Source organism: Esox lucius, chromosome 7, assembly GCF_011004845.1.
Source record: "Esox lucius isolate fEsoLuc1 chromosome 7, fEsoLuc1.pri, whole genome shotgun sequence".
In the NCBI taxonomy this organism is placed as follows: Eukaryota; Metazoa; Chordata; class Actinopteri; order Esociformes; family Esocidae; genus Esox; species Esox lucius.
The window spans coordinates 40,523,739-40,551,713 of NC_047575.1; the positions used below are offsets into that span (position 1 = coordinate 40,523,739).

The 27,975-nt window shown below is 40.2% G+C and overlaps 2 protein-coding genes across 2 annotated transcripts; both read left to right on the forward strand.

Annotated features, from left to right (window-relative positions):
- The first annotated feature begins 4,554 nt into the window (after window positions 1-4,554).
- Window positions 4,555-5,502, forward strand: LOC105011183 (olfactory receptor 1509-like). Its single transcript, XM_010871028.3, has one exon. The coding sequence runs from the start codon at window positions 4,555-4,557 to the stop codon at window positions 5,500-5,502; it is 948 nt and encodes a 315-aa protein (XP_010869330.3).
- Window positions 5,503-17,088: 11,586 nt separating this feature from the next.
- Window positions 17,089-18,039, forward strand: LOC105011182 (olfactory receptor 11A1-like). The gene has a single exon (XM_010871027.1). The coding sequence runs from the start codon at window positions 17,089-17,091 to the stop codon at window positions 18,037-18,039; it is 951 nt and encodes a 316-aa protein (XP_010869329.1).
- Window positions 18,040-27,975: the final 9,936 nt, after the last annotated feature.

The window sequence follows — 27,975 nt, forward strand, 5'->3', positions numbered from 1 at the left end:
CCAAAAAGCATGGACGGATGCGTTCTTTGAAAGTCCACTAGAAAAAATAGGAATTTAACCATAAACAATATTACTTTAAGCTTACTATAACATAGCTTCTGAAGGTTGTGGCCAGCAATGTTTTTTTCTATCCTGAACAAATCCTAATGCATTACTTGCTTTGTCTGCAGCGAGGCTCAAACAGCGGTCCCCTGCATGAGCGTTCGCATCTCTAACCACTATGATATTTAACAAGGGCTTTTCACGCACAACCAATTCTAGGGTTTACAAGGAATGGTGTGAAAAAGGGAAAAACATCCAGTATGCGGCAGTCCTGTGGGCGAAAATGCCTTGTTGATGCTAGAGGTCAGAGGAGAATGGGCCGACTGATTCAAGCTGATAGAAGAGCAACTTTAACTGAAATAACCACTCATTACAACCGAGGTATGCAGCAAAGCATTTGTGAAGCCACAACACACACAACCTTGAGGCAGATGGGCTACAACAGCAGAAGACCCCACCGGGTACCACTGATCTCCACTACAAATAGGACAAAGAGGTTACAATTTGCACAAGCTCAACAAAATTGGACAGTTGAAGACTGGAAGAATGTTGCCTGGTCTGATGAGTCTCGATTTCTGTTGAGACATTCAGATGGTAGAGTCAGAATTTGGTGTAAACAGAATGAGAACATGGATCCATCATGCCTTGTTACCACTGTGCAGGCTGGTGGTGGTGGTGTAATGGTGTGGGGGATGTTTTCTTGGCACACTTTAGGCCCCTTAGTGCCAATTGGGCATCGTTTAAATGCCACAGCCTACCTGAGCATTGTTTCTGACCATGTCCATCCCTTTATGACCACCATGTACCCATCCTCTGATGACTACTTCCAGGATAATGCACCATGTCACAAAGCTCGAATCATTTCAAATTGGTTACTTGAACATGACGATGAGTTCACTGTACTGAAATGGCCCCCACAGTCACCATATCTCAACCCAATAGAGCATCTTTGGGATGTGGTGGAATGGGAGCTTCGTGCCCTGGATGGGCATCCCACAAATCTCCATCAACTGCAAGATGCTATCCTATCAATATGGGCCAACATTTCTAAAGAATGCTTTCAGCACCTTGTTGAATCAATGCCACATAGAATTAAGGCAGTTCTGAAGGCGAAAGGGGGTCAAACACAGTATTAGTATGGTGTTCCTAATAATCCTTTAGGATCTAAGACTTTCTCTATCTACACAAAAGGCCTATTTCTCTCAAATGTTGTTCACAAATCTGTCTAAATCTGTGTTAGTGAGCACTTCTCCATTGCCGAGATAATCCATCCACCTCACAGGAAGGCACATCAAGATGCTGATTGGACAGCATGATTATTGCACAGGTGTTCCTTAGGCTGGCCACAATAGAAGGCCACTCTAAAATGTGAAGTTTCACTGTTTTGGGGGGGTCCGAAAACCAGTCAGTATCTGGTGTGACCACCATTTGCCTCATGCAATGTAGCTTTACTGGTATGTCTCCTATATTTTCACATGGTTTGTGCCCCACCGATTTTTTACATATAAAAACGCCACTGATCATGTGAAAAACGGGGCCTACTAAGCTCGGTTAACAAACCTGGCATCAGAGGATTATTGTGTGCATCAAACACTCCTGTCCCTTCTACCTCAGCACAGCCCAGCGACTCAGAATCAAACATTCCTGTCCCTTCTACCTCAGCACAGCCCAGCGACTCAGAATCAACCTGCATATACTACAGTTTGTACTAGTGGTTATTTAAGGGATATTACTACAGGGTTGATCTGATCTTAAGGCCCATCTCTTGTTTAAATGAAAAATGGGCTGAAAGTCTCCAAAATCGTAAGTCCCGACCCCTTCTTTTATCTTACACAAAAAGCATGTCTCTGACGTGTAACTCTGTGCTTGTGGAAAAACACCATGTTACACGCACATTGTAAAACATGGAAGGTTAACTACTACTGGTTGTAGGACATCTGTAGTACCATTTGTCAGAACATAAAACGTGGCAGGGGTTATAGAATTGCTGAACCCTGGCGCTCTTTTATAAAACACCAAACCTCTTGCCACTGATATAAGATTTATTGCCTGGGAATTTAACATTCCGAAACCCTAAGACCCATTTGTTAATCATCAAACATATCCACCTGTTATAACACTTGTCTGGGTTGCTCATCAGTCGTTGTAAAACATCAAACACGGACACATCAATGTAATGATAAATTACAAAGTCATCGGAAATGCATACGTCATTCCAAAAGTTCCGACCTAACACACGTCATACAGGATTTCCAATACGTCCCATCCTATAAACCAGATGTTCCGCCCACCTGTCATATCAATCTGGAAGACCTGCCCACCAGGGTCATAAATCACCGATCTGACCCTACATTTACTAATTACAGCACGCCTTCAGAGGTCTAGTTGAGTCCATGCCTTGACTGGTCAGGGCTGTTTCGGCGGCAAAAGGGGGACCTACACAATAATTATTATTATTACACAAAAATAAAAAAAATTTATGGCTGATCGGTGTATTTAACCATTAGGTGTTACATTATATGAATAAAATGGCTGCTGATGGTGAAACAATACAATAATAGCACCTTAGCCAACTTATAGCAAGAGTAATTACACCTAACAAAACAATAATATAATACACATATGACTAATCAAACATGAAAATGAAAAGGCTTACAATTATTAATTGCAAAAGGGCATGGGAAAGGAAAAGCATTTGTATTGACTTATACAAGCAGGGCTAACATTGACTAACTAGACAAGCGAAGATGTCAATAAAATGTAGGCCCGCGCCTGGTTTCTTGTGGGAGACAGTGGCTGGTTAGTGCGGCACACTTAAAAGAAAAAATTTATTTCTCCAAATATTTTTTTTGCTTACTCCCGAAACACCTGAACAGTCTTTCCAACATTCCCTTGTGAATTTATGGTCTAAGTAGGAAAAACTTTAATTAACTCTAGATAGCAAACTATTTAAATTAGTGAACGTTACTAGTATTGTGAGTATCACATTTACTAGTTTCACGTTACTAGTATCACATTACCTCTGTCCTTATCCCATTTTCCCTCCTCCTCTCATCTTCTTTTTCTTTCACCAGACGGTTTTGGTCTTTTGAACATCGTTTGAAGTAGGCTACTGATGCTAATTTATCACGTTTCACGTCCAGTGTCACTCACTTCTTCAGATAACTGAATTGGTCCATTCCCCACAATCCGGTGAGTTTATCTACGAGAGTGGGGGTGCGACGCTGCAGGCAACGTAGAATGGCCTGATAAGCTATGTAGTGATGTTTTTGGTTATGACTTTATGTATTTCTAATTAAAATGTTACTGAGAGTTAGTAGATCATCTGCAGATCATCTATAGACATACTTTTGAGACTCTCAAAACAAGGTGTTACAGTTAAATTAAAAAAAAAATGCATTAATGTAATTTACATTTGCCTATGCCTTTAACCTAGGCTTAGGACATCTGTTATTCACTTGAATGGATATGTTTGTCCAGATTTGACTGGTACTATGTGCACAACTTTTGTAAACCTTTTTAATTTTAATACTTCCCAAAAGCACTGTAAATGCATGAGGAGATTAGTATAGAAATATCAATATATTAAGCTATTTTTTAAGTGGTTAGAGTATAACAATGACATGTTAAATGATTTTAATGTATATAGGAATAGGTTATTATTGTGTTGTAATGGACACTGAAACAACCAATGTGGTTGATAAAATGACAGCTTATTGAATTTGATCTGTTTTACACTTTTACATTGTCTACTTGTGGCTATTGTTAACTTCAGACAGTTGAAAAACAGGGACCCAAAGTTCTCCCTGATGACAGAGACAATATACGAAGGAGGGACAACTTTCCAATCAGTCTCAACACAAATGAACAGAACCCTGTGTACTATTTCTCTACCTCTGAAAGAGATAAAAGGTCTGTGATGTGACAGTTTAGTTGGGAACAGACGGCTGAATCGGAACATACTCTTGACTAGAACAGACGAACATTCTGTTTTAGACTTCTGTATTCTGTATAACACTAGTTTGAAATCTGGGTTTTAACATTACTTTTGATTCTGGCTGATTTTCCTAGGTTTTAACACTTCTCTGCCAATAAGGATATCGTAGGGAAACATTGACACAGGCTGACAGGAAGTTAGGAGCCTGGTGTCTGGTGGGGAGTTCCACGTCCAGGAGTGTGTTACCACAACACAACTCTACACTACCATCCTGTTGGAGTCACACACTGTGATCAGAGTTATATTTGTAGTTGAAAATACAATTATTATTAATGTTTACTGTGATCTAAAAATTGCTGTATATTTTACTCATGATTTCCAAAGTTAACCATGTTTTTCCATCACATGACATTGAAGACTAGTACAACGGTTATAATGAAATTATTATTTAGCTATGGTCATTTTATAAATGTAGTAAATACTAAATGTCAGTCGTAAAGGTTGATCAATTTACCTGAAAGGGACTGTGAACTAAATATCTACAAATACTTTTAAAAGGTACTGCTAAGAAAATCATGAACTCAACACAATTCACATCATTCATACTAGCTGGTTATAGTGATATTGGACAGTTGAAATATTTATATGTCCTTATAATGACGGTTTTATGCATCTCCATATGGTTTTCAAACATATTGCTTATTGTGGTTATATGTATTGAGAGAAATCTTCACAAACCCATGTATCTGATTTTGTGTAGTTTGTTTGTAAATGACTTGTATGGGAGCACTGCTTTGTATCCTGCCATAATGATACATTTGGTTTCAGATGTTCATTCAATTTCCACTGGGCACTGTTATTTACAAATATTTTGTATATATACATATGGTTGTATTGAAGTGGGTAATTTAGCAGTCATGTCCTATGACAGGTACCTTGCTATATGTCATCCACTACAGTATACTGTCATTATGACCCCCAAGAAAGTGTGTGTTTTAATTTGTGTGATATGGTTTTGTATGTCTGTTCATATGATTCTAAACGTGTCATTAACTGCTCGTTTGGAATTCTGTGGGAATGTTATAGACAAATTGTTTTGTGACAATTACCTTATAGTGAAACTAGCCTGTTCAGCCTCGGATGCAGCAGTAAATAACATATTTGGACTCCTAAGTTATAATTTGATATTTATGGTCTGTTTATTTACAATTTTCTTTTCTTATACTGCGATTCTGACTATTTGTCTGAAATCTTCCATTGCTACCAGAAAGAAAGCTTTGAGCACCTGTACTCCTCATCTGGCTTCACTTATCAACTTTTTCTTTGGTTGTTTCTTTACTGTGCTTCAGAGCAGATTTGACAGTCCTATGAAACATTTTCCATCTGAAGTTAAGGCTATTTTATCAGTGTATTTTGCCATGATCCAGCCTCTTTTTAATCCCATTTTGTATGGAATGAGAATGTCTAAACTTAGAAAGGCTTGTAAAAATGTACTAGTTCTAGGTCAATACCCTGATAAATGAGTGTCTCCTTGTTCATCTTAATTGTTTTCATGATACCTAAACCAAAACCCATACCAAAACTAACTGTATAATTATGTCTAAAATTCAGGCCCAATAGGACATGGCTACAATTGGAACTATACTCCTTCATACTTGTAGTAGTGGAAATAGATTTTCTTTTATTTTGATGCACACAGATAAGATAGCCCATGAATGGACACAGATACTTTATTGTGTGGATTGTATAGAAGTCCATGTCTTTACATCAGTAGGGCTTATGCAAGCAACAAAGGGAGGCAGATATGAAATGTAATGGAATTGTCACCCAAAACACTGTGTGGGGACCTTTTATTGCTTTGTCTTTATGGTTCTATTGTGATTGGTAGATAAGAAAAATATTCAAGAGATTGAAGCTAATTGAAAACAACACGTCCATCAAATTCACAACTCTTAGCTATAATATTGTTGAAAATCATTGTAAAATATTGCTTTTAAGTTTAAAATAAAATATCACTGACACGGTTCTTGATCAGCCTCATGACAACTTTATGACAGGTGGAACCACCCAAAAATGTATCTTGGCCTCTCAATCATTTTCATTCAAATGTATTTATAATGCCCTTATTACATCAGAAGTTGTAACAAAGTGCTTTTACAAAACACCCAGCTTGAATCCTCAAAGAGAAAGCAACAACAGTGTTGAAGCATAGTGGCTAGGAAAAACTCTTCAAGAGGGACTGAAATTAGCCTCCTAAGAGATTATTTCACAAAGGGACTGAAGGGTTCATCCTAGCGCTGGAGTGCAAGGATTGAGATATTGGGGTGGAGAGTCCCCCTGGAGGGTGGTTAGAGAATTGTAACAATCTGACTGATTTTTATTCTGTTGCATTTCATATTTTTCTTTAAATTGTAAAGCACATTGAATTTCTTCTATGTGTGATTTGTGCTATATAAATAAACGTGCTTGCTTGTTGCATGCTAAACGGAGCAGGAGACAAGGACACATTTAGAGATTGCATTCCTTAGGTTTACATTGATTTACAGCAGAGAAAGAGAACTGACCCTACTCTCCCGGCACATTAATATAGCAGCGTAAAACTTTAAAGCTGAGGCTGGGGGGTCCAGTGATACTGTGGCCTAATCCGGGGGAGGCCCCAGACAGGGCCCAACAGGCAGGAAGACAATCCATCCACATTGCCAAGCATCAACCAAAGGGACACCAACCAAACACAACCACCCTGAAATGAGGGCCGACTACAATGGGTGCAATGGAGAGACAGCAAAAAGCCAGTGACTCTGCCCCCGAATGGTATTAGAGAGAGGGCATCCCTGTGGTGATGAGAGCCCACCTGGCACAACAGCAAGGGTTGACAGTATCAAGCTTTTCCTTTCACCTTCACACCCCTGGGCCAGACTACACTTAATCATAGACCATGCTGACCAGAGTCTTTAGTAGACACTTGAAAGTTTGCACTGAATCTGCATTTCTAACCATAATTGGCAGATCCTTCCACATTAGTGGAGCTCTATGAGAGAAAGCCCTGCCTCCAGCTGTTTGTTTTATTCTAGGTACAATTAGAAGGCCTGCATCTTGCCATCTTAGGTTACATGTAGGCAGGGGTGGATCTTAAGGAGTTTTGGCAGTAACCAGCTGGGCTAATAGGCCAAGATTTCCATTCACCCTGGTGAAATGTTACTAGCCCTGTTTGTAACTCTATTTACAGAGTAACGAACAGGGCTAGTAGTTTATAAATGGATGTTTTCTGTATATTTTTCCAGTATTCATGTTAAATTAGTCTGTGCACAATATTATATTACTACTTAGAATGAGAGAACAGTTTTGTAAGTCACCCAAAAATATCCAGCCAAGTGTAATTAGCAAAATAAAGTATTACTTAAATAGTACATACAAAAGTATTCACTCAAAGTTTTCACAGCATTTCACAGCATTTAAAATTTACTGTACATTTAATGAACGTACAGCTGGTTGGCTAATTAACGTGATTTTACTACCTGTGGTGTTTAATAGTGATCATGACAAATATGTATAAAACACACTAACAAGTTGCAAGCACTCAGTCTACTGAACGCACCTTTACTGTTTTGGCCCTAAAATAATTCTAAAATGATTGATGTGCTTGGTGGCTTGTACAGAGACACATATTAGAATACTATACAGTTGTAGCTAAAGTAACCAAGGGGACGGGTCTTTGCGAAGTTTCTGAGTCTTTATTTCCAGGCAAGTCTGGTGGGCTGATTATGAGCCCCATAATAGGAGGGCTGATGACTCATTATCTACAGTCACCGCATTTAAAACTCCCTCAAATAAATCGGCAAAACTTCACTCGCCTAACGGACTAATGGTTCTAATATTAGACTTAATTTCCAGCCCTGCGTGTAGGTATGTAGGGCTAGATCATTTCAGTGAGGTTAGTAGGAGCAAGTCCATGTACAGTATTGCTTTATAGGTCAAAAATAAAACCTTAAAATCAGCCCTAGATTTAACAGGCAGCCAGTGTAAAGAGGCTAGTACTGGAGTAATGTGTTCAAATTCTTTTTGTTCTAGTTAGGATTCTAGCAGCCGTGTGCAGCACTAATTGAAGTTTATTTATTGATTCATCAGAGTAACCAGAGAGAAGAGCATTGCAGTAATCTTATCTAGAAGTGACAAAAGCATGCATTTGTTTTTCTGCATCAGTTTCTGATAAAAGGTTTTAGATTTTAGCAATTATCCAAAGATGGAAAAAAACAGCATTTGAAAAACATTGTTCATCAAACATGTTCATCAAAGGAGAGATGTTCATCAAAGGAGGGATCAGGGTTGAGGGTAATGCCAAGGTTTCTCACAGTTTTTTGGGATATGATCATACAACCATTGAGGTTCACTGTAAGGTCTGCCAACAAAATTCTATGTTTCTTGGGTCAAGAAGTATTTATGTTTTTCTGGAGTTTCAACTGAACAATAAAACTTCACAAGTCATTCACTTTTTTACTTTGGCAAAGGCTTAGTGCTTGTTTTCATCTGTGTTGATTATGACATCAGTAGTCAACTAACTGTATTAAATATTATAGTCCGTGTTCAATTATTGGTTATAAAAAATTCTTTATGATGTTCCTGCCTTGATACATTTTTCTCTGCAAATGTGCATAGATGTTTATGTGAAGAACTGAGCTGGAGGACCGGGTATGAAGCAAGTGATCATGTTGTAGTAATCCACTGCCAAACATTCGAATGAACGATACAATTGAACAAATCACTAGAAAAAAAGGACTTGTGAGTCCCGGGTCACTAAAAAGCCTTGTTAGAAAAACCTGAACTGTTCGTGCACATCAATAACAGGACCGGACATATGAGGGAAGAAAGAACTTAAATAGGGACAGTGGTCAGGAACACAGGTGAGGGCAGGAGGAACTTAAATAGGGACAGTGGTCAGGAACACAGGTGAGGGCAGGAGGAACTTAAATAGGGACAGTGGTCAGGAACACAGGTGAGGGCAGGAGAAACTTAAATAAGGACAGTGGTCAGGAACACAGGTGAGGGCAGGAGGAACTTAAATAGGGACAGTGGTCAGGAACACAGGTGAGGGCAGGAGGAACTTAAATAGGGACAGTGGTCAGGAACACAGGTGAGGGCAGGAGGAACTTAAATAGGGACAGTGGTCAGGAACACAGGTGAGGGCAGGAGGAACTAAATAGGAACGGTGGTCAGGAACACAGGTGAGGGCATTAACAACAATGAACAGGTATTGGTCGGGTCTCACTGACCTGCCGTGCCAGGACTAGACACGCTGCTCAACACATATATTTATATGTCAAGCCTATATAAGTTAAAATATTTGGACACGTTCTTGATATGGTTTTCACTCTCAGGTCACAGGTCAACATAGATTGATCAACAATGTGTTTTTACTGTATTTTCGGTAGGGCCAACTTGTTTGGCCTGTTTTGGACAGTGTTGCATCATTCATCATCAGACCAGACAGAAGGAGGTAATTAAGCCTAATTACACTGTACCTCCCTGGGACTAACCCTACAATGGTCTAATTAGAGACAAGAGACGGCAGCCCAGGGCCTCCTCTGATGTCCGAAGCACAATTATTGCCTCATCGCAACAATACCACAGCAAGTCAGGGAGGGTAGAGTGTCAGGTAACAATGTTATTTCATCAATTTTAAACTTACATAATATTTCTGGGAATTACAACCACATTAAGTCAGTGAAATATCACGGTTGGTCCAGCTAAAATGTCTTGCCAAGTCACCACTTGCAACCCAAACCCAAAGCATAAGAACAAGTCCAGATGATGACTCACAATCCAAAGCCTTAAAACAAGTCCCAAAAAGGTATATAGTTGTTTCTGAGGCCCTGATTTGTTCCAGGTGGTATAGCTGCAAAATGCCTCCAGGTCATTCAAAGTCGTCTTTCATGAACTGCACGTTTGAGATCTCCCCAGAGTGTCTCAATGATATTAAGGTCAGGAGACTGTGATTGCCACTCCAGAACCTTCACCTTTTTCTGCTGTAACCACTGGAGGGTCAACTTGGCCTTGTGCTTAGGGTCATTGTCGTGCTGGAAAGTCCAATAGTGTCCCATATGCAGCTTTTGTGCAGAAGAATGCAAGTTGTCTGTCAGTATTTTCTGATAACATGCTGCATTCATGAATTCTCACAAGATTCCCTGTGCCTTTAGTTCTCACACACCCCCAAAACATCAGTGAGCCCCCACCATGCTTCACAGTGGGGATGGTATTCTGTTCACTATAGGCCTTTGTTCACTCCTCTCCAAACATAGCAATTATAGCTGTTGACATAAAGCTCTATTTTGTCTCTTCAATCCAAATTACAGTGTACCAAAGGCTGTGAGACGTGTCAAGGTGTAATCGGGCATATTGTAACCAGGCTTTTCTGTGGCATTGGTGCAGTAAAGACTTCTTTCTGGCAGCTCGACCATGCAGCTCATTTTTGTTCAAGTATTGTAGTATTGTGCTCCAGAGCAGCCTATATTTCTCCTGAGGTAACCTTTGGGTTTTTCTTTGTAACCCTGTCACGCCCTGATGGGTTTCACCTGCTGTCTTGTCCCCGCCCCTCACCAGGTGTTCCCGGTTCCCCATTAGCCCTGTGTACTTAGGCCCTGTTCTCTGTTCTGGCAGTCGCCTGATCGTCTTGTCTTATATAGTCGTTTCCAGCGTTCTATGTGTTGTAGTACCCACTCTGCCTGTCATTCTCTTCCCCGGTTGCGACCCTTGCCTGTTTTTCCGGATGCCAGCCCTCTTCTGTACCTTTGACCATCTGACTGCCAGACAACAAACACTGCCTGTTCTCCACAGCGAGCATGCCTGCTTCCTCTGCACCTTCGACCATCTGACCACCCGATACGACCTTTGGCCGCCCCCCACTGCGAGGCTGTCTGCCTCTCTGTACTGCCGCACTTCTGACCACCGGTAACCAAATCCTGCTTGGATCACCACTACGAGACCGCCTAGTCCCTATTGGTTCAACAAACACTTTGACTCGCCCTCCTCTGCCTCTGTGTCCGCTTTTGGGTCCCCGCTTGCTCGCTGATTAAACCTGAACAATTCTTCTGGCAGTTTTGGCTGAAATCATTCTTGGTCTACCTGACCTAGGCTTGGTATCAAGGGCTCCCCGAATCGTCCACTTCTTAATAAGTTATTGAACTGTACTGATTGGCATTTGCAAGGCTTTGGATATTTTTCTATGTCCTTTTCCATTTTTATAAAGTTTCATTACCTTGTTACGCAGGTTTTTTGACAGTTATTTTCTGCTCCGCATGATTCAGTATTGTTAGAAATCAGCGTTACATATAGTGGTTAAATAATGTAGAACCTGTATCAAATCGAGGGAGAAGTTCGCTCACGTTTATTGGAAAATTGCAGCACAGATGTCATTCGGTGAACTTTCCATTATCTTCTCACTGTAAATATAGTTGCCAGCTAGCCTATAGCACAGATCAGGTTTCCAAGACAATAACCCCCATGCCAAATGGTCACTGTAAACATTCCTGTGGTTATCAGAGTGCAACCTACAGAGAGATAATCTAAACAGAGATGTTTCTGTTGTTCTCATTATCTAGGCACATTCACTTCCAATGAAACATACATCCATATTGTAATTGTTAATGATCAGATTCCAAAGTATGTAGCCTGCTCAATGCATCCAAATGAGAGCTAACAAACTCATTGACTGTTTATACACAGACTCTAATTGCAATTTAAAAAGCCACAGGTGTGGGAAATTCACCTTTAATTGACATTTTCACCTGTGTTTGTCACCTTGTGTGTCTGTAACAAGGGTATGTAAACTTTTGATCAGGGCAATTTGGTTGATTTCAGTTCTCATTATGATTTAAACTGGAGCCAAACAACTATGTGATGATAAATGGCTTCATATGATCACTATCCTTAAATAAAAGACAAAAGGTATGAACAGTCATATATCCAAAATCAATGCCAAAATTTCACAATTTCTGCCAGGGTATGCAAACTTATGCCAAGGTATGCAAACGTATGTTATTGTTTCATGTATTTTTAAAGAAACAATAACTTTTTAGTTTTAAACTTTGATATGTTTTCTTTGACTATCACCTCATGTGGCTGCAATGATAATGCACTGCCCCATGTTGCAAGGATCTGTACAAAATTCCTGGAAGCTGAAATCATCTCAGTTCTTGCATGGCCAGCGTACTCACTGGACATGTCACCCATTGAGCATGTTTGGGATGCTCTGGATCGACGTGTATGACAGCGTGTTCCAGGTCCTGCCAATATCCAGCAACTTCGCACAGCCATTGAAGAGGATTGGACAAACATTCCACAGGCCACAATCAACAACCTGATCAACTCTATGTGAAGATGTGTTGCACTGCTTGAGGCAAATGGTGGTCACACCAGATACTGACTGGTTTATCGGATAAATGGGGGCATTTATAATTTTGTTCAGTGTATTTTCTATTGAATATAGGGTTTAGATGATTTGCAAAGCATTGCATTCTTTACATTTACCACAGCATCACAACTTATTTGGAAACATGGTTGTAGATTGGCGGTACTGAATATAAAAGTATAGATCAATAATACTGATCAAGATGATAAATAGCATGTCTTATTATTATACTTCAGTGATTACATCCCAGGTTTTCTTATAGTCCTTGGTCATTCTTGGTCACCACCTTTAAGGTGGGATCTCACCGTAAATGACGGTAAATGAGGGTAAAGCTACATTGCTCTACCTGTCACAAGTAAATTATGTCCATGTTTATGTAGCACTGTGTTCCACTGAACACCTCTAGGAGGATTAGGACACTAAATATTATTCACACAAAGAAATGAGATTGTTGTGGAGTTAAATTCATAAGAGTACATTACCTTTTTGGGCCCCATCAGTATTTGTTGCATGTTTAGATGACAATTAAATACAATAAATACAGGGGCCTGTGTCCAGAGTCTTTGGGCAGAATCCAGACCAGCTACACAACCAGGTGGGTGTGGGTAGTGACTACAGGATTTGCTCGGAAGAAGCTAGATCTACAGGGCACTGGAGCAGAAGGAGGAGGTGGCAACTGCAGGGGCTCATCATCCGACGCATCCAGGGGTGGCACTGATGGCTCCTGGGCAGGGGACAGGCACTGGTCCTTTTATTTGTGCAAAACAAAAACAAAAGGGGGTACCTACCGAGAACGAACACAGCATAATTAATGATCTATCCGCTGTGTAAAATGGAAATAAAAACAGAATGAAAAGATGAGCAAATTATTTAAACCCCATTTCAATAGAAAACTGTACAAAGAAAACACATCAAATGTTGAAACTGAGAAAAGTTATTGTTTCCAGTTCGCGATCTCCTTTGCTGTATTATTCATTTCTTAATGCGCCAAATGTTTTCAATGGGTGACAGGTCTAGACAGCACTCAGGCCACTTTAACACCCAGACTCTTTTACTACAGAACCATGCTTTTGTAATACATAGAACGTGGTTTGGCTTTGTCTTGCTGAAATAAGCAAGGCCTTCCCAGAAAAATAATTTGGCCCTCATTCATGAAACATGCATACGATCAAATTTGATCTTAAAAATTATAATAATAGATAACATGAAATAAGATGACGAGGAATATTACACATACAAACGTACCACAATATTAAATATTGAATCACTACTGTAGGCTATTATTGTATTATTTGTTTATTTCATTTTATTCTGCATTTTCTCTCTTATTTCTGTTCATGTGTTTGTGAAGTATGAAATGGCTTTGTGTGTGTAATGCCCTAGACAAATACACTTGCTTTGCCTTGCTTTTCTTAAGTCACTCAGGCCGTATCGACATACTTGGAGATCCTTAATCTTTACGTGGTGGTTATAATTTCTGGCTGGAATCTTGATTGGCTAACAATACACTTGGAACAGGGTTATGGATGCACACGCAGAATGCGGAGGTAGTTTTATTCAGCGCCAACAAGGGCAAGTATATGACGACCAGGACAGAGGGCAGGCAGTGGTCATACACAGGTATTCCAAAATAGACAGGCAGAAACGCAGAAGGGCTTGGCAAGAGTCGGTGTCAGGGTCGGCAGGAGGTCATGAACAGAATCCAGGCAATGGTACAGGAAAACACAAACACACGAAACGAGGTGGGAAATGGTCAATCACAGGTAGGCAAAGAAGATTATTAAGCTGGGAAGATAACCAGCTCAGTATGTCACGAAACGCAAACAATACATCACAAAGAGGAAGTGGCCGACTATGTGGTCGACTATAGAAGTGGAGTGTGGATGAGGAACAGGTGTCTAGAATTCGGGTGACTGATCTGGGGTGTGAGTGACATTCAGGAGAGGGAGGTTGTAGGTGTGTTAGGGAAGGTTGTGCAGGAGCAGGATGTGATCTGGGTGTGAGTGACATTCAGGAGAGGGAGGTTGTAGGTGTGTTAGGGAAGGTTGTGCAGGAGCAGGATGTGATCTGGGTGTGAGTGACATTCAGGAGAGGGAGGTTGTAGGAGTGTTAGGGAAGGTTGTGCAGGAGCAGGATGTGATCTGGGTGTGATTGACATTCAGGAGAGGGAGGTTGTAGGTGTGTTAGGGAAGGTTGTGCAGGAGCAGGATGCTATTTTCCCTCCCCAGTGTCATGTGACTCGTTAGTGTTACAAGGTCTCAGGTGTGAATAGGGAGAATGTGTGTTAAATTTGGTATTATTGCTCTCACACTCCCTCATACTGGTCACTTGAAGTATAACATGGCACTTCATGGCAAAGAACTATCTGAGGATCTGAAAAAAAGAATTGATGCTCTACATAAAGATGGCCTAGGCTATAAGAAGATTGCCAAACCCTGAAACTGAGCTGCAGCACAGTGGTGAAGACCATCCAAAGGTTTAACAGGACAGGTTCCACTCAGAACAGGCCTCGCCATGGTCGACCAAAGAAATTGAGTGCACGTGCTCAGCGTCATATCCAGAGGTTGTCTTTGGGAAATAGATGTGTGAGTGCTGCCGGCATTGCTGCAGAGGTTGAAGGGGTGGGGGGTCAGCCTGTCAGTGCTCAGACCATACACTACACATCAAACTGGTATGCATGGCTGTCATCCTAGAAGGAAGCCTCTTCTAAAGATGAAAGACAAGAAAGCACACAAACAATTTACTGAAGACAAGCAGAATAAGCATATGGATTACGGGAACCATGTCCTGTGGTCTAATGAGACCAAGATAAACGTATTTGGTTCAGATGGTGTTGAGCGTGTGGGGCAACAACCAGTTGAGGAGTACAAAGACAAGTGTGTCTTGCCTACAGTCAAGCATGTTAGTGGGAGTGTTGTGGTCTGACGTGTATAGGCCCAGTACCATAGATTATTGTTAGAATTTCAGTCGGAATATCACCTGGCCAGTGGCTCAACGTGTAGTACTGTAGAAGGCTATGCTGTAATCCCGGTTTGAGTCCCAGTGATTACTTTTTCATATGTGGGTTTGATGATAACACTGGCAACGATGCATTTATAATTCCTACGTAAGAAATATATGCTTGTCAGTTTTCAATATCACATCTTAATATCACATCTCTCAAAGAGATGTATCATTCAGATGTATGATCACCAGGTGATTAATAATGACGTCCGAAGCATTGTTTAATCACTACTCACAGGGCCAAAAGGGTTAACTTGTGAGTTTTAGTTCCAATTGTTAGGGGATGGCAACTGTTTTGTGAAACGACATGTTTTAGAAAACTGCAACCACTCCAAATTAATTGAAAACTTAAGTTGTGAAGTAAAATACACTTTTGTAGCACAAATATGTGCATATTTACAAGGATGTTCATGATTTCTCTCTTCTTAAACTTCTTTCCTGGTGAGAACCCCTCACAATACTACATTCTGTTAATGCAAAAAATAGTGGTGCTTCTAGCAAAAACACACAGGGAGTTATGGGTAAAATAATGTAATGTCATGCTAACTCGCACATGAGACAGCTAGCTATTGTGTGCTTTAATGTAAATACAGATATTTTGTTTTACATTGAGTTTGTCAAAAGTCGCTTAGAGGTGTCTATTCACTAGTTGAGACCCTTAGAAAGTTGTTCTTTGTACTAATTTAGTTGATGAGCATGTGTTTGATTGGCTTTCGTTCACATTAAAACATATTCTGCACAGGACACAATTTTACAAGTGCATGATGCAGAGAAAAATATGTCCTGTATACAAATTACTACCATCAGGGCAAATTGTGACCTGTACATAATAGAAACACCTTTTTACTTGTATAATAAATTAAATTCCCAATTTATATTATTTTTCTTTGTAATTATATTTCTTAATCACTTTGTAAGGACACATTTTTTTTTGTTAGTGATTAGTCAAAGTCCACATATTTGTATTTATCAAATGCACCGAATAACACAACGTCATTCTGAACAATGGATTTTTTGTGACATGGTACACGGCATCTATGTAGTAAGAACCTAAGAATTAAGAAATATATGAGACAAAAATATAGTAAAGATATACATAACAATGTATTGTAGGAGAACACAACACTGGTCCCTTGTAAGTATCTTGTTACTTAATACATTGGATTGTAGCTCAGGTCTGTAACATACAAATAATAAAATCCCCATGAGCAATCAAAATACGTATTATAAATGAATGTAATAGAAACACTGCTCTGCTTGTGGCAATGGTAGTATTTTTACTAAAACTAAACAAAAAGCAGGGACAACATTGGAGGGAGGGCCGACTGAGTGAGGAACACGACACAATAAAAACAACTCTGTGTACTTCTTTCTCTTCCTTTAAAAGGTATAAAAGGTAGGTCAGCCTTGTGACAATAGCTCAGTAGGGAAATGGGCACTGACACAGAAGATACTGTAGGCCTGCACTGACTTATACCGGGTACTGTCTTTTAAGGGTTATTGGACTAGCATTATTTACACTACATCAGGGACTCATTATGTTTCCTGGTACATAGTAATTGCTGTACACCATGTCTTACTCTCACTGCCCATTCTATCCACAGGCAACAATGCTTTTCCATAATGACGTGAGTATTGAAAACATATGTAAGGTCTACGAATTAAGTAATTAAGTTCATATATGTATATAAGTACTATTAGGAAAATGAATAACGCAACGCAATTCACTTCATTTATATTAGTTGGATACAGAGACATTGGACAGCTGAAGTACTTGTGTTTCATTATAACAACTGTGTTATATATCTCTATATTTGCTGCCAACACATTGCTTATTGTGGTCATATGTACAGAGAGAAGCCTTCACAAACCCATGTATTTGTTTTTGTGTAGTTTGTTTGTAAATGATTTGTATGGAAGCACTGCTTTGTTTCCTGCTCTCATGACTAATTTGGTTTCAGATGTCCATTCAGTTTCTACTGTGTACTGTTATCTACAGATCTTTTGTATATATACATATGCATGTATTGAACTCAGTAATTTAGCTGTCATGTCCTATGACAGGTACCTTGCTATATGTTATCCACTACAGTACAACATCATTATGACCCCAAAGAAGGTGTGTACTTTAGTTTGTGCAATATGGTGGTTCACTTTTTTAAATAACATTGTACATCTGTCTTTAACTGTTCGATTACAATTGTGTGGAAATCTTATAGAAAAGGTTTATTGTGACAACTACCTTGTAGTGAAACTTGCATGTTCAATTTCTGACATGAGAGTTAATAACATATTTGGCCTAAATGGTGTTGCTCTGTTATTTGCTATCCCATTGTTTACAATTTTCTTCTCTTATATTAAGATTTTGACAATTTGTTTGAAATCTTCCATTGAGACTCGACAGAAAGCTTTCAGCACCTGTACTCCTCATCTGGCATCACTGCTTAACTTCTCCTTTGGTTGTTTCTTAACTGTGATCCAGAGTAGAATTGACAGACCTATGACTAATGTTCCACCTTTATTTCAGACTATTTTATCAGTGTATTTTCTCATGTGCCAGCCACTATTCAATCCTATTGTTTATGGAGTTAGAATTTCCAAAATCCGACAGGCTTGTAAAAACAGATTACGTATGGGTCTGAACCGTGTGTCATAAGATAAACATCTTGTTTCTTAAATTAGTATTCCAAGGCAATTATCACTCTTTGCATAGGCGTTTATTACTGAAACTTTGGTTCTTTTTGTTCTGGCTATTGCTGTTATATTACAGTGTTATTACCACAAATTTCTGATTTGTTAGATAACATTGTATTACAATTCATTTTCTGTTTTCTTCAATGGATCTTGGACTTTTTCGTCTTTGCAATAAATACCAAAAAGTTATAAACCTTCTCCTTTTTGTGCCTTGCCTATCCATTCTTTTGGTTATTATACCATTCAGAGCCACGAACAGGTTCCTCTACCCTCACTGGCTACAGTAGTGTGACACTGGTATTATGAGGTTACCTTGGAATTATTTGCATGACCATATCTACATATTGTATTTAGGAAGGTGTAGAAGATGAAAATGTTCGCAATTTATCAAGTAAAAACTTCTTCAATCATTAACATAACAGTTAATTATTTCAGGTTCAATCGTATATTCGGGAACAAGCATCATGACAAAAAAGGTAGACGGACCAACACAGGGTGGTGTCATAACAGTTGTTCTGATTTTACATTGCCAAATTTCAGACTTATATTCCTTCCCACCAACATCAGCACTTGCAAAATGTACATACAGCACAAGGAATTGTTGTGGCCATGATGTAGCTTAGGAAATGCAAGGTTGCATACAGACATAGATCCAGGAGACATAGGTAATCATAGAATGTCGGTAGCCCAGACAACTTGTTGAAAGCTCACGCACGACAGCTGGGGCATGTTACTATTGGTGGTTTTTCTAACTCAGCACTCCCCATAAGGAATAGGGTCCTGTTCACCTCTATAATAAAAGGAGCAGGAGCCCCACTGCTGCTATTGCAACGTAACCCCAAAAGAGAGACTTCTAGTGGTTTCTGCTAGGCCCAAGGCCTAGTCTTCAACCCATAGATGGAGACTAGGGGCCTAGCTCAGCCAACATTCCATTCATTACTGCCCCTGAACACAGATAGAGAGAACATGAGTTGCTGACAAAGAAAGACAAGTCTTTTAGTATACGTAAAGAATCAAGCATACAAAGTACAAAGACCTTCTAACTGAATAATGAATAAATAAGGATATAATAATAAATATATTTTCTATAATTTCTCCCTTTTGTCCCATCATGGACAATGAACAAATTGATGTATTAATCTAGTTGTCATACCACCAATTCTATTACAAGAAACCTCACTGGATCTTAAAGACTAACCTCCCTAAATCTTCAATGCGTAAATGAGGTTATATGTTTTAATTAGGCAGCTCTCAAACACTGAGTGTCCCAAACTTAAAGTCAATGTAAAACATGTACAGGTGCTGGTCATAAAAATAGAATATCATCAAAAAGTTGATTTATTTCAGTAATTCCATTCAAAAAGTGAAACTTGTATAATGTATACATTAATTCCACACATACTGATATATTTCATTTCTTATTTATTTTAATTTTGATGATTATAACTGACAACTAATGAAAACACCAAATTCAGTATCTCAGAAAATTTGAATATTGTGAAAAGGTTCAATATTGAAGACACCTGGTGCCACACTCTAATCAGCTAATTAACCCAAAACACCTGGAAAGGCCTTTAAATGGTCTCAGTCTAGTTCTGTACGCAACACAATCATAAGGAAGACTGCTGACTTGACAGCTGTCCAATAGACGACCATTGACACCTTGCACAAGGAGGGCAAAACACAAAAGGTCATAGCTAAAGAGGTTGGCTGTTCACAGAGCTCTGTGTCCAAGCACATTAATAGAGAGGCGAAGGGAAGGAAAAGATGTGGTAGAAAAAAGTGTACAAGCAATAGGGATAACTGCACACTGGAGAGGATTATGAAACAAAACCCATTCAAAAATGTGGGGAAGATTCACAAAGAGTGGACTGCAGCTGGAGTCAGTGCTTCAAGAACCACCACGCACAGACATATGCAAGACATGTCGCATTCCTTGATCAAGCCACTCTTGAACAAGACACAGCGTCAGAAGAGTCTTGCCTGGGCTAAAGACAAAAAGGACTGGACTGCTGCTGAGTTATGTTCTCTGAAGAAAGTAAAATTTGCATTTCCTTTGGAAATCAAGGTCTCAGAGTCTGGAGGAAAAGAGGAGAGGCACAGAATCCACGTTGCTTGAAGTCCAGTGTAAAGTTTCCACAATCAGTGATGGTTTGGGCCACTGTGTTTTCTGAGGTCCAAGGTCAACGCAGCCGTCTACCAGGAAGTTTTAGAGCACTTCATGCTTCCTGCTGCTGATCAACTTTATGGAGATGCATATTTCATTTTCCAACAGGACTTGGCACCTGAACACAGTGCCAAAGCTGGTTTAAGGACCAAGGTATCCCTGTTCTTAATTGGCCAGCAAACTCGCCTGACTTTGACCCTATAGAAAATCTATGGGGTATTGTGAAGAGGAAGATGCGATACGCCAGACCCAACAATGCAGATGAGCTGAAGGCCACTATCAGAGCAACCTGGGCTCTCATAACACCTGAGCAGTGCCACAGAGAGATCGACTCCATGCCACGCCGCATTGCTGCAGTAATTCAGGCAAAAGGAGTACCAACTAAGTATTGAGTGCTGTACATGTTCATACTTTTAATGTTCATACTTTTCAATTGGCCAACATTTCAAAAAAGCATTTTTTTGTATTGGTCTTAAGTAATATTCTAATTTTCTGAGATACTTTGGGATTTTCATTAGTTGTCAGTTATAATCATCACAATTAAAAGAAATAAACATTTGAAATATATCAGTATTTGTGTAATGAATGAATATAATATACAAGTTTCACTTTTTGAATGGAATTACTGAAATAATTCAACTTTTTGATGATATTAAAATTTTATGACCAGCACCTGTATTTGAAATCAATTCACAAAATATATATTTTTTTTGTATGGAAAAGTTTAATCAATACTACATTAAACATATTACCTTTTTTTTATTTGATCAAATCTCATTTTATGATCTCTCCTTAAGTGTCATAATTTTATTAGTGCAGGCTTTTACCTGATGGAATTTAGGAAGGATAGCGCTGACTTATAAAAATTTGACATTGGTAGGCATATTTAGTTATACATATTCAGTATAATTTATATGTAACAGTCAGAAATTGGGAAACACTCAAGTGATTAAGTCTGCAAAATAGCATATTTGGATAAATTACCCCCGCTCCTTAGAATTGCAGTTGCAAACTTGCTGAGGTATAACCAACCAACTTTCAGAACACAAATCAAGCTTTGGCTTCCATCTGCGATCAACTGTTGTGACTTTGATTAGTTCAGAATAGAAACATTTGGTCCAATGGAACTCTACTTTTGAGTAGTGCAATTCAAAGCAAAGGATCCACTATGGGCAGAAAGGCTTTTGAAAGATCTACATTAAAGTTGTGGAAAGGCACCAGTCAACGGATGAATATAAAATCATTTCAAATATATTATATCTGGAGCACAGTTGGTAAAAAACACAAAAAAGGCAGCATCAAGTTTTTTTGAGCTTTGCCAAAAAACAGTATAGATCCCAAGGCCAAGTGACGAAGGTTGACTTGAGCACTGGTCAGGATCAAAGGGAAAATGGACAGGGCAAAATACAAACTGAAACTGAAAATGTGCATTTGAAAATGGGAGGACAAGGAGAGTTCAGTGATTAAACATAATGTACTAACATTGTGGTACCAAACTTTTTCTGACTGTTATTCTACCATTCTCCCTGTAACCAGCAGAGGGTAGTAGTGTGTTGTAAAATAAAACTCTCCCGATTGTCAGGCAATCCAGTCACAGAGGAAGGCTGTGTTTCTATTGGCGTCAGCTCTGAGATCCGACCCCTCCCACTAGAGACAATAATCACCCAGGTGGGAAGTTGTCCTCTGCTGAACTGAAAGATCCACACTGGAGCTTGGAGACATTAAAGTAAGAACAGGTTGTTTTGTTTTCATTAAGTGCTGCTGCTGTGTGTGTAATCTAAGTTTACATCACCACAAAGATCATTAAAAAGGAATTAAGGAATTTTGTCTGGTCCCCATTAAGACATCTGGTTTAGGGTATAGTGTTAGAGTATGTTAGTTTAAAGAACTAGGGCTAGGTTCAGTTCAGACAGTTAAAAGTTAGGTAATTGAGGTTAGGGTTAGGTTCAGGTAAGTATTACTGCCATGGCTGAGGAAAATATTATCCAGTAAGGATTTAGATGAACAGATTCCAATAAAATTCCCAATCTTAAAACTTATAATCAATAATAAACTTCACATTTGTAAAATGCTATTACTAAGGAATTCTCCATTGGGTTTTTGCATAGGAACCCCCTAAATGCTCCCCTTGGTTTAGTCAATATGACAGCATATCCCTGATGTCAAATGCTTTGATCAGTAAAACCAGCACAGTCCTATGGAACATTCAAATCAAAGTGTAACTTCTTGTCATATTTTCATGTATAGCCAGCTACACAAATGCAAATAAATTCATGATAAGTAAATAAGTTCAGAACCACTGTTCACAAAGACATGAGTATCCATTTAATTTTCCCAAGAAAAGCAAACCAACAGACAGCAGAGTACAAAGTCACAGGCTTGTGCATTGGCTCTCATTCATGAAAAATTCTCAGAAAAGATCTCAGATTCAAGCTTAGGAAGAGATATATGATCATTTCCTAGTGAGATTTACAAAACTGTCGCACCTGGTCGAAATGAACGTGTATTGATAAATCAGATAAAGCCATGGCGGGATCATTGCCGTGCTCCTTGAAACAACCACACCGTCTTTTTCCAGAGGTTTCTCCTGAGGTTATCTGTCGGGTTTTTCTTTGTATCCCGAACAATTCTTCGGGCAGTTTTGGCTGAAATCTTTCTTGGTCTACCTGACCTTGGCTTGGTATCAACAGATCCCTGAATTTTCCACTTCTGAATAAGTGATTGAACAATGCTGACTGGCATTTGGAAGGCTTTGGATATCTTTTTATATCCTTTTCCATCTTTATGAAGTCTCATTACCTTGTTCCGCAGGTCTTTTGACAGTTATTTTCTGCTCAGTATCTAACCTTCGCAGTGCATCCATGTGAGAGGATTGACTATTATACACAGACACTAATTGCAATTTCAAAGCCACAGGTGTGGGAAATTCACCTTTAATTGAGATTTTCACCTGTGTGTCACCTTGTGTGTCTGTAACAAGGCCAAACATTCAATCAATCAATCAATCAATTTATTTATAAAGCCCTTTCTACATCAGCAGTTGTCACAAAGTACATTTACAAAACACCTGGCCTTAAACCCAAAGGAGCAAACAACAATAGTGTTGAATTTCAGTGCCTAGGAAAAACTCCCTAAGAAGGCCAAAATTTAGGATGAAACGTAGAGAGGACCCAGGCTCAAAGGCGTGACCAGTCCTCTTCTGGCTGTGCCGGGTGAACATATTAAGAGTAATTGTAATACTCAATAAGTGCATGTGGTCTGAGTCCAGAGTCTATTTAAACATAGTCCAGGTCAGAAGCATGACCAGATGGATAAGGACAGGGACAACACGGGGGAGTGGGGAGGTGTCAGCACAGTGGCTGCTGATATCGTCAGGCATCGTCTCAATCTGCAACACAACCAGGAGGACTCTGGACAGGGACAGCAACGAGCCCCCTGAGCCAGGTACTCCGCAGGTGTTCAAAAGTTCAAAACGGGAGGAGACTGGGAAAATTCAGAAAATGCATTCCTCATATCAACAAGGTTTATAGTGGAGTAGGAGAACTGACCCTACTCCCCCAGTGCAATAATATATCAGCATAAGACCTTGGGACTGAGATAGGGGGTGTCCGTTGACTCTGTGGCCCTATCTGGGGGAGGCCCTGGACAGGGCCCAACAGGCAGGAAATCAATTCACCCACATTGCCAAGCATCAACCAAAGGGACACCCACCAATCGCAACCACCCTGAATGAGGGCCGAGTATTGCCAGCAGAGTATAGCCCAATTGTACAAGTGCGCAACAGAGACAACAACAAGCCAGGTACTCCACCCCCGAGAAGCATTGGAGAGAGGGAATCCCAATGGCAATGAGAGCCCACCTGGCAAGACAGCAAGGGTGGACAGGATCACCTTCACGCCCCTGGGCCAGGCTACACCTAATCATAAACTGTACTGTAGATATTAGTTTTCAGTAGACACTTGAACGTTTGCACTGAGTTTGCATTTCTAACCTTAATTGGCAGATCATTCCACAGTAGTGGAGCTCTATGAGAAAAGGCCCTTCCTCCGGCTGTTTGTTTAGGGATTCTAGGTACAGTTAGAAGGCCTGCATCTTGCGATCGTAGGTTACGTGTAGGTATGTATGGCTGGATCATTTCAGCAAGGTGAGTAGGAGCAAGTCCATGTATTGATATATAGGTTAACAATAAAACCTTAAAATCAGCCCTAACATGCAGCCAGTGTAAAGAGGCTAGTACAGGAGTAATGTGTTCACATTTTTTGGTTCTAGTTAGGATTCTAGCAGCCGTGTGCAGCACTAATTGAAGTTTATTAATTGATTCATCAGGGTAACCGGAAAGAAGAGCATTGCAGTAATCTAGTCTAGAAGTAACGAAAGCATGGATTAGTTTTTCTGCATTCGGTTTTGATAGAAAGTTTCAGATTTTTGCAATGTTTCGAAGATGAAAATAAGCAACACTTGAGACACATTTTATATGTTCATCAAAGGAAAGGTCAGGGTCAAGGGTTACGCCAAGGTTTCTTACACTTTTTTTGAGATACGACAAAAAACTTTGGGTCATTTGGGTTTCTGTTATCATTATGATTTAAAAAGTAGCCAAACAACTATGTGATAATAAATGGCTTCATATGATAACTATCCTTAAATCAGTTACATTTTCAAAATCAATGCCAAAATGTCACAATTTCAGCCAGTGAATGCAAACTTATGAACACAACTGTACATAATACTGTACACTAGCAGTAGCTTAAAAAGAGTACTTTAAACTAGCAGTAATTTGTGTAGTACTATTGAATATTATAGATACGGCAAGTATGGCAATAATATACTTAACAATGTAATTTCGTAGAATTATTGAATATTATAGACTATTATAGACACATTCGAGTGTAATAAGCTTATGAATGGTGGTATAGCACACTACAACTACATAGTGAGAATTAATAAGAAAAATATGTATACTGCAAAAATATAGCAAAAAAATATAATATACAGAAGACTGTAGTTTAGAAGAGTACTATCAACTAGCAACAATATTGGTAGTAGTATTGAATATTATAGATATGGCAGTAATATGCATAAAAATGTAAACTAGCAGCAATTCTAGGAGTAGAGTATTTACAGTATGGTAGAAGTATTGAATATTATAGATACATACAAGTTTAATATTTTTATGAATGGCACATCCAAAATAATGTTCTAATGCCCATTAAATGTATCTGAAAGGACATCAGAGCATTTGGAATGTTCATGTGTGATCAGTATGATCATGGATCAGTTTTGCTGGTTGAGTAGCCTTATGGCCTGAGGGAAGAAACTGTTTGTGAGTCTGGGAGTGTGTGCTCCTGTAACGCACTCTGTTAGTGCGTATTAATAAGGTAACATGCATAGAGCTGAACAGAGAAATGACGCGACACAATGGTTACTATCATCTGTCTTGTTTTTTTTAATTCTAATTACAAAAAAGGGAAAAGCCTAATCAAAAGGTTGACCGCCCGCAGTCTTGAGTCCCAATGTTGTGTCCCAGGTAGCCTGTCAGTCCATTGGATACTTCCACCAACCAGTTCCAAGGCAAGGTTGAGTCGCACTTTTCTTGATTACCGAAGATCAGAGGGAGGTTCCACAACGCATTCGGTGCAGCACTTCTTCTCGCACCTGCACACAAACAATCCGCTACACAGCCCCTGTGTGACTGGTAATACACCATTAAATAGGGGGGGCTAAAAGAAAACTCCATCAAGCACACCTGTACATGCCCAAGTTAATTATATCCCACTGCAAAAATAACCCAACTAATACCAAACACACTAAAAAGGCATGTTCCACCCTGTTACACTCCAATGTCTAACGTTTTGCAGCAGTGTGAAAAGGCCATAGCCTGGGTGGCTGTGATCTTTGATGATGTTACGTTCTTTCCTCAGGCATCGTGTGTGGTAGATGCCTTGCACGGAGGGAGGATGGCAGCCGATGATGCACTCCGCAGACTTTACCACCCTCTGGAGGGACTTCCGGTCTGCAGCACAGCAGTTGCTGTACCAAGCAGTAATGCAGCCAAAGAGGATGCTTTCTATGGTGCACCTGTAAAATTGGGGAGACTTTTTACAGACATGCCAATTTTATTGTGTCTCCTGAGGATATAGTTGTTTTGGGGCAGTTTTCACTGCCGAGTTCGCTTGTCTGGGCCAATTAAGGTCATCTTGGATGAATTTACATTTGGAGAGACAGCTCCATCAATGTGTATGGGGGCAAGACCCGATCTGACGCTTCCTGAAGTACACGCTCGTCTCTTTAGTCTTGCAGACGTTGCGACAGGTTGTTGTCCTGGCACCATGTAGCCAGGTTCTTTACCTCCTCTATAAGTGTTCTCAACATTGTTGGAGATAAGATCCATAATGTTTTTTGTCGTCCGCAAATTTAAGGATGGTGTTAGAGCTGTGTGTGGCCACACAGTCAGGCATGAACAGGGTGTACAGGAGGGGACTGAGTACACAGCTTTGCAGGGCTCCGATGCTCAGGGGTCAGTGTAGAGGAGGTGAGGTGGGTCTGTGCAGAGTAGTTGAGGTGGGTCTGTGCAGAGGAGGTGAGGTGGGTCTGTGCAGAGGAGGTGAGGTGGTTCAGTGTAGAGGAGGTGAGGTGGGTCAGTGCAGAGGAGGTGAGGTGGGTCAGTGCAGAGGAGGTGAAGTGGGTCAGTGTAGAGGAAGTGAGGTGGGTCAGTGCAGAGGAGGTGAGGTGGGTCAGTGCAGAGGAGGTGAGGTGGGTCAGTGCAGAGGAGGTGAGGTGGGTCAGTGTAGAGGAGGTGAGGTGGGTCAGTGCAGAGGAGGTGAGGTGAGTCAGTATAGAGGAGGTGAAGTGGGTCAGTGTAGAGGAGGTGAGGTGGGTCAGTGTAGAGGAGGTGAGGTGGTTCAGTGCAGAGGAGGTGAGGTGAGTCAGTATAGAGGAGGTGAGGTGGGTCTGTGCAGAGGAGGTGAGGTGGTTCAGTGTAGAGGAGGTGAGGTGGGTCAGTGTAGAGGAGGTGAGGTGGGTCAGTGCAGAGGAGGTGAGGTGAGTCAGTATAGAGGAGGTGAAGTGGGTCAGTGTAGAGGAGGTGAGGTGGGTCAGTGTAGAGGAGGTGAGGTGGTTCAGTGTAGAGGAGGTGAGGTGGGTCAGTGCAGAGGAGGTGAGGTGGATCTGTGCAGAGGAGGTGAGGTGGGTCAGTGCAGAGGAGGTGAGGTGGTTCAGTGCAGAGGAGGTGAGGTGGGTCTGTGCAGAGGAGGTGAGGTGGTTCAGTGCAGAGGAGGTGAGGTTGCCCATGCTCACAACCTGGGGTCTGCCCGTAAGTAGCTCTATAGAGCTCACAAAATATGAAGAACAAAGGTGTGCAAACAAACTGCAAGTGTTAGGCACATGTGACTCAGATACACCCGCTGTGTTGTTTACTGTACAAAACAACAACATCCCTGCCGGAGCTGAACATTGGAAAGGGACTGTCAAACTGTCCTATTATTATGTGGCCCTCCCTGCAGACAAATAAGGAAAGGTGCTCTACTGTAGTGAGAAAAGGAAGGTATATGAATGCACTTGATTGATCATGATTAAGAAAGTGTCTAAGTGCTTTGTGCTTCAATGTAGTCATAGATTATAAGGCAGTATGTACCCTGTTAATTGTTTTACTCGATTAAAAGGGGCAGCAATGTAAGTGTCTTTGGAAGTGGCATTTCCATTTAACAATACAGAAAGAAAGTATTTTCTAAA

Coding starts and splice junctions, on each gene's coding strand:
- LOC105011183 (XM_010871028.3), top strand. CDS start 4,555: ATGAACTCAACACAATTCACATCATTCATACTAGCTGGTTATAGTGAT.
- LOC105011182 (XM_010871027.1), top strand. CDS start 17,089: ATGAATAACGCAACGCAATTCACTTCATTTATATTAGTTGGATACAGA.